The following is a 7,692-nucleotide window of genomic DNA, read 5'->3' on the forward strand; positions in this document are numbered from 1 at the left end:
CACTTTTCGTTCTCTTGTTTCTTTTGCTGTTCATGTATTGCTGCCATCAAATTTGGTAAGCTGTAGTTTGATTTGCCACCTCTCGTTTCCATCTTTTTTTTTTTTATCCCGCTTCTGACACCAATTTGTTAAGTCTCTGGTCGTTAGTTAATTTCCGTATAATTTCTTTCCGATGAAACTTTAGCGACACAACTCCTTTCTTAAATAAAACTGGTTTATTCTTTCTCAATTCAACTTAGCAATACACTTTATTTCCACGGTCACGCTATAAGTTAAACAAACGCTATAATTCACAACGAACGACTCACGCGCTCGACCCAACTGTCCGTCTCTATCTCTGTCTGCAGTTCAACTACATTTTGTTGCCGTCACTTCTTGGCGGCTTATATACAAGAATACCGCATATCTAGTAAATACTCGAGGCTTCAGGAAGGGACATGAACGTTCTAGAAGCTTATGACGTGTTACCAGGGTCACGTGACTTCCGCTGTCGTAACACTGTGTTTTAAAACTAACAGTTTCCCTGTTTTTCTGAATGTTGCTGTTCATCATTATTGTAAAATTTTTTGCACTATTCTAACGCCTTGGCATTAGACCTATGCTATATATCTATAATGTTAATTACAAATTATGAATATTTTGTGAAAATGGTACGCCAATTTTTTTATCTCATTCGCATTAAGTGTCATTACTTTTGTGTTGAAACGATTTCAAGGCAAGATGGTGGTAGCACAAGCCAGACAGCGCGCATATCATATACACACAAATGTATAGTGAAATGGGTTTTGTATTATAATACATCTGTGTTTTTGTTGTGATTTAAAAAATATAGAATAGCGTATATATATTTCAAATATTTATTTCATTTCTTCATTTTGCTTTCCATACCCGAAATAGGAAACAGTAATTGGTTAATTCGGAAAGTTCAGCATCCTCTATTACACTACAATCACTGACTTAGTTTAGGACCGGAGATAGGAGAAACATGATGACTGAATTATGAGTCGTTAGGATTTGTTTTATCTAGTTCAGTCTCATGCTACCATATTATTGCGAATTTGTAAGTATATGTAAGAGCTTCCAACTGTTAGAAATCTGTTTGAGTGACAATTGAAAAAATAAACTTTTAGCGCGCCAGAAAGTGCTAGGAGTGCGAATGCCGTTGCCTTCTGGTCTACTATTAGTATTAATGGTACTACAAAGTACAGGTACTATTACTACTACTGCTAGGTAGGGTTACCATTAACTGAGATAGTTCCAGTTTTTAGCCTAATTATTTTTTTGTCTCGATCAGGAACAGTAAAGCCTAAAGGTATTATAATGTAAGTTGTCCCAGTTTCTCTGTAGCTAGATCAGTAAATTTACTTAATTAGTAAATGTGAATTAGATAGATATATGAATTTTACTTTGAGAATTACCTGAAAAAAGAACACACGTTTTTTTTATAAACTGTTGAATAATCAACAGTTGATGTCGGTGCCAATAGCTTTTCTGTAGCAGTGACTGCCACCAGTCGGTTGAAGTAGTAAGTCAGTGGCTTTTTTGCCGTTGGCAATAGCAACGGAATTTTCTTTATTGAACTTTAAGTTGGTAGCTGTCGGAATTGAGATGTGAAGACCTAGTTTTAACTAGATAAGCCTTTTCGCTTTGAGTTTATTTTACTGATTAAGTATTATTTTATTACAAGTTACAGCTTTTACAGTAAGGAAGATTACTGTTTAGAAACAGGTAGAACGATTTGATCAGTAGTGTGATCATGATTGCAATGTTCCAAACATCGCCCTAATGTAAAAGCTGTAACTTCTAATAAAATAATACATAAACTTTTGTTTGCCTATGATATTAAAATGCAATGGAATAAACATCAGATCATTTGAAAAATAGTAAAAATGTGTTATTGTAATGTAAACTGTTTCAGAACTCAATTTTAGTATGAGGTGGGGTCTGTGGGCATACATCCCAAGAAATTTTATTTATATTGAATGAAAAAAAATGAATAAGTAATTGAGAATTTGCAAGTGTTCCCTTGTTGCATCGTCACAGTAAGTTATTAGTTATAGTTATTGAACCTTTAGTGTTGTGTCCTTAATTTTTAATTGGAAATAAAATGGGGCCGAGATTTTTAACTTTCTTCTATTTCAAATTTATATCCCTGACTGTATTACATGCCTTGTTTTTACTATTTTGATATTCATGCTCAATTGATTGAATGGATTATTTGTTTAAGTACTTCGTTAGTTAATTACCTTGCTTTGTTCTTCACAGTTACTTCGAATCATTTTAACCTCTTGTTAGATAGGTATACAAATCTAAATAATGATAGCATTATTTTATTGTTTTAAAGGATGACAAGGAATCTCAATAGGCCAAAATGTTTTCTTTAACTTAGCATTTTCTCGGAAAATATTAAATTGTTGTTTTATTAAAAAAGGTATTTGTAACAGGCAAACATAGTTAATGAGTTGTATTTTCATCGAGAAAGTCACCCTAATAAGTCTCATGGGTCAGATGAAAAACATTTTAAAAAAAACTCCCAAAACAGTTCTGTTGTGATAATGCATCAATACCACTGACAGTAGCTATCACATTGAAGAGCAACAGTTTAATGTTAAAATAGATATATTTCACAGGTTTTAATAATGTATCACCAGATTTAATGAAAATGTATTGTATTTTTTAAAATAATAAACAGAAAGTTGAAGTGATATATTTGTATTGAAAATATCTTATCTCTCCTGTACTTATTAAATTTATTGCAAAAGTGTAACAAAGCATGTATATCCCCATACATACGATAATGCTTGGGTTATCTTTCAGTTTGTTTAAAACTTTTCTGTAGCACCTTTACAAATTCACCAGTCTTTATCTTCAGACTATGGTGTATGACAAGTCATAATGATGCCTGGTGCTTTTCAATCCAACTATTTAATCTACTTAAGATATGACATAAACTGGTTTTTCAAAATAATAACATATTGTTTTCTTCCTTTTTTTCACATACTTCATATTTAGTGGCTTCAATATCACATTCAAGATTGCTGTTTCTCTGAGTATATAACCCTTAAAGTTTAAAACTCCTATACATTTTTTTAATTTACTGCCAATTTATAAACCCAAAAATTACTCTTTCATAACATTTTTGGCCAATAAAATAATGTGATTATTTTTCCTAGAATCATACATAGCCTAATACACATTACTGTATTACTGCCAAGTTTGTATTTACAATGGTGATGGTCTGTTAGTCCAAGGGCCCATTATTCTGAAGGCTAGATAGTCTGATGATGTAAGTTGTTTTTAAACAGATAAAATGTTAAATTCATTGTTTGGTTAAATTTGTGAAATTTTATGACAAAAACCAACACAGAATATGACCTAAAAGGTTGCAGTTTCTCATGAATGGATGGATAATGTTTATCATTTTCCCAATGTTATTTTCTTGTATGCATGTATAGTGTTAGCTGCAGAGCTGGTATATTTACACATCAGGATTGGATTGGGAATCTAGCTCTTCTGAGAGAATGAACATTCAAGATTCTTATTAGATAGTGCTGTGACGATTAATGTTATATCCCCGACTCATTAAACATGTTGAACGCTTCTAGTCAGTAAAATTATCTTGACACAGAGCCAGTGCAATGAACTATACACCACAATTTGGATTCAAATAATTTTGTTGTTTGTATTTAAAACAAGAGCATGCCATAAAGGGCAGCTGGTCCCCTAAACCCCTGCCAATATGTACCTATCTATTATGGACATAGGGATTTGTTTATTTATTTATTTGTGACTATCTGGCCTTCAGATTACTTTACAGTCACCTCTCCAACATTTTTATTACCCCACTTATTCCCTTCCATGTCAGTGTTTTTTCTTGAAATAAGCTAAAAAAAACAAGTTTTTTATTTTGCTTTTGATAGCCTATTGTAATACATGAAAAGCAAATTAATTTGGGCAAATGTTTTTTGAAATCTTGGGCAAATCATGGAGGGGGTTCTACGTTTTGATCTGGTCACTAAGACTGTGTTTAGAACTCGTTCTTCCTAGCATCTCAGTAGCATTAAGGGATTTGAAAGCATTACTGTCTAAGAAGCTACATGTTTGTCATAAGTCATTTTGGGAAAAAATTACCATTCATTACCTTTTCACCTTCTGTCCCAAACCCAGTTTATTACATATTTAAATTTTTCACATACAAGTTTTGAACTTACCACTTAGTTTTTTTTAATTGTATGACATAGTATGTAGGTTTATGATTATTTTTAATATCTTAAGCTGGACAAACCTCATAAAATAAAAAGGGGTTTGTAGCTGAAAATATTTACAATGAGGGTACTCAACATAGTCTTATTATTATAGATTTTGGGTTTCTGGTACATTGATTTATAACTAAGATATTGTAGTTTATTTGTTATAGTAGGCTGTATCTATTAATGGATATCCTATTTTAATTTATTTCAGTTCTGATTTCTACAGTTAGATTACAAGTTCTTAACGAAGCAAGGTACCAACCTCAATGGGGATGTCATCATACAAGAAATCTAGTCATATCAAAAAACTTAAAATTGGTAAGACAAGAAAAACCCTACTCTTACATCATTGCTGAATACAGTTAATTACTAATGTTTCAGTTACTTTCATAAATTCTTTTTGGAAGTAGACCTAGTCACTTTGCAAACAGTAGAAGTTATACTAAAGTAATATTGTATAGTTCCTTGAAACTTTCCATAAGTTTTTCAATTCATAAATGTGAGATAACATTGGAAGTTTTCTAATTATAAAAAAACTCTCTTGATAATATTTGAAGTTCAACTTTAACTCTTTTGATAAGCTTCCATATATTTTATAGTATGCCATAAATCTTTGTGAGGCTGGGAGTTACATAGCAGTTTTCCAAGCTTTTAAACAAAAATGTAGTTTATTCTTTGAGAGAAATAAAGTATAAAAAGAAAGCTCCCCATCTTTAAAAAACAACAACAACTAGTTATTAATGTTTTTTTTTTCTTCAAACTTCTTGATTTTATGTAAGTAGTTAAATTCCAATATATATTTTGTAAGCCAGTGTGGTTATCAATGATATTTCAGTTGACAATATGCGAGAGTATGGGTGGAAATGAGAATACATATGTAACACAGAGACTAATTATGGATTTTTAGTTGGTTGTTAATTACTGTACAGAAAGTAATGTTCTATTACTGTGTAAGGGGAGGGGGTAGAGAGGTCAGTGACCAAAAGTATTATTCAAGTAGTATTTCACTGACGTATATAAAAAAAACAATAGGAATGTGAGACTTCATTTTCAGGCCAATGGAATAAACAAGAACAAAATGGTGGATGTTAGCATTTCTTTCGTAGAGAGGTATTGTGTACAAAAAATAATTTTATGTATATAAATAACATGATTATAAAAAGCTGTTTTTGATTGTTTCATCAGTAAATATAAGACAATTTCATGTACATCATGATTCTGTGTGAATATTTTCTCTGTTTATAGTACTATTACTTTAGAAAGAAAAAATATATATATACTACTGAAAAAGTGCAGAAATTTCATTATCATTAACTGTCATTAGCATAAAATACTTGTACTGTTGTAGCTGTAGGGTTAAGAGGTCCCCTCATAATTCACAGAGGCCCCATTGTACTAGTCAAGCTCTTCCTTTGCTCCAGTTACTTCTGTAGCTACCCAAGGGGAGTCTATACCCAGAAAAAGCCATGTTAGGATACTTATTTATGCTATCTGAGTACATGTACAAGTTTGGTTCCTCTAACTTGTGAGTGGGGATATGAACAAAGTTTCAAACATAGAACCCCCAAAATTTTGAGGGAGATTAGGAAAATAGATTCAGGTAGGTTAAGCAACCATATAAACCACATTTACACCCTATTATGTCTGGGTAACTTCCTGGGCACATTTGCCCACCCCCCTTGGTAGGGGGTTATGCCATAATAGCTACCCCCTTCCCTTCACCCTCCAGAATCCACCTGACAAGTTTAATCCTGCTTGTTCAATAACTGTGGGAAGAGATTGTGAAGAAACAAATTCACAAACACACAGAGTGAATTATCATAATGCAAAATCCACAATTTTGAGTGTTCAAACTAGTTTTTAAGATAGAAATATCTTCATATAGTACTTCATGACATATCAAAATATCTAACAATACAAGTTAAGGAGGGATTGAATGTGAGGGTTCCATGAATTTTAATGAGATACTATTTGAATATTCAATGGGTATGACAATGAACAAATGCATGTTCCTTTACTTCTGCTTCACATTATTTCAGCTTAGTGAAAGAATATATTCTGCATACTACAGCACTATAAACAAAGTGCATACTACCATTACATCATTGCTGGAAAATCTATTAGAAGCCTTGTCAAGCTTTTCTTAAAATGTCCATCATCAGTACTGTGTGAAGCTTCTAACCCAAAACTTCCTTTTAAGAAAGAACAGCTTTTGCTATTACAGATATTTACCTACAATACTCAATGATGTATATAAGGCCATAAGCATTTCCCAGTTTTTATCTGTCCTATATAGTCTGTAATTAAAATTTTTTTGATATTATTGGGAATGGCTTTTAGGCAGGATTCTAATGGTGTTACATTAGTCATTTTTGTTGTTACTTTAAGATAAAAGTAATATTTATTCATGATATGCTTATGTGTAATTATAAATTGTATTCCTTTTCTTCTTTATAATCCATTTTTTTGTATGGTGCTCTTAATAAAAAATAAAAATTATTTGATATTGATACATTATGTGTTGTGATGAGTTTATAATTTCAAAAGTTCAACATTTAGGAGTTTTCTTTTGTAACAGTATCCTTGTTACCAAAAGGAGCCTGCTTTGGACAGTTTGATGTCATTTATAATGTGAATTAACTTGCTGAGCTTATGTCATCCCTTGCTAAAGTTGTTAACATAATATTTTGGGACAACATGGGACCTGTTAGTCCATCTCGGCTATTCCATCCTCAAAACTAAATTAAAATGATTAAAAAATAATAATAAAATTTTAAACCCAACTCTTTTCATTCATATACTTATCAAGCTTTTTCTTAAACTCGCTTAAATTTACTGCCTCTACAACATCTGAAGGCAACCCATTCCAAAGGCTAACCACTCTGTTAGAAAAATAATACTGTCTTAGCTGAAGATGACTCCTACCTTGCCAAAATTTGTAATTGTATCCCCTAGTCCTACTATTCTCATTGTTAAATATAAAAAAGATGATACACCAACACTATTAGTTCCTTATAAAATCTTAAGCACCTCAATTAGATCCCCCCCCTAACTCTTCTTTTTTAAAGAGAAAACAATTTGAGAGATTTCAGCATCTCTTTGTATGACAACTCCTCCATCCCAGGCATCATTCTAGTAACCTTTCTCTGAACCCTTTCCAACAATTCAATGTCCTTCCTAAGGTAAGAAGGTCAAGACTGAACACAATATTCCAAATGTGGCTTAACCAGTGACCTGTACAATGAAATTATAACCTCTTTAGACTTGTATTCAATATTTCTATAGATACAACCTAAAACCCTATTTGCCCTACCACTAACAACTGGCTTTAGAGACTGTTCAACTATTATACCAAGATTCCTTTCCTTCATAACACTATTAATGTTATTCCCATTATACTTGTCATTCAAATTATGATAACCCACATGCATTTATTATATTT

General features: G+C 31.9%; 1 protein-coding gene across 6 annotated transcripts in view; it reads left to right on the plus strand.

Annotated features, from left to right (window-relative positions):
- Window positions 1–931: 931 nt before the first annotated feature.
- Window positions 932–7,692, plus strand: part of LOC106471166 — a 40,374-nt gene continuing 33,613 nt past the window's right edge. The window contains exons 1-2 of one of the 6 annotated variants that reach the window (XM_022399796.1): window positions 932–1,230; window positions 4,462–4,568. In XM_022399796.1, coding sequence (XP_022255504.1) covers window positions 4,517–4,568 — 52 coding nt within the window. In that variant the 5' untranslated portion in view covers window positions 932–1,230; window positions 4,462–4,516. The other 5 variants (XM_022399795.1, XM_022399797.1, XM_022399799.1 and 2 more) reach the window with 5 other exon arrangements.

Source organism: Limulus polyphemus, unplaced genomic scaffold (genome assembly GCF_000517525.1).
Source record: "Limulus polyphemus unplaced genomic scaffold, Limulus_polyphemus-2.1.2 Scaffold4451, whole genome shotgun sequence".
NCBI classification, from domain to species: domain Eukaryota; kingdom Metazoa; phylum Arthropoda; class Merostomata; order Xiphosura; family Limulidae; genus Limulus; species Limulus polyphemus.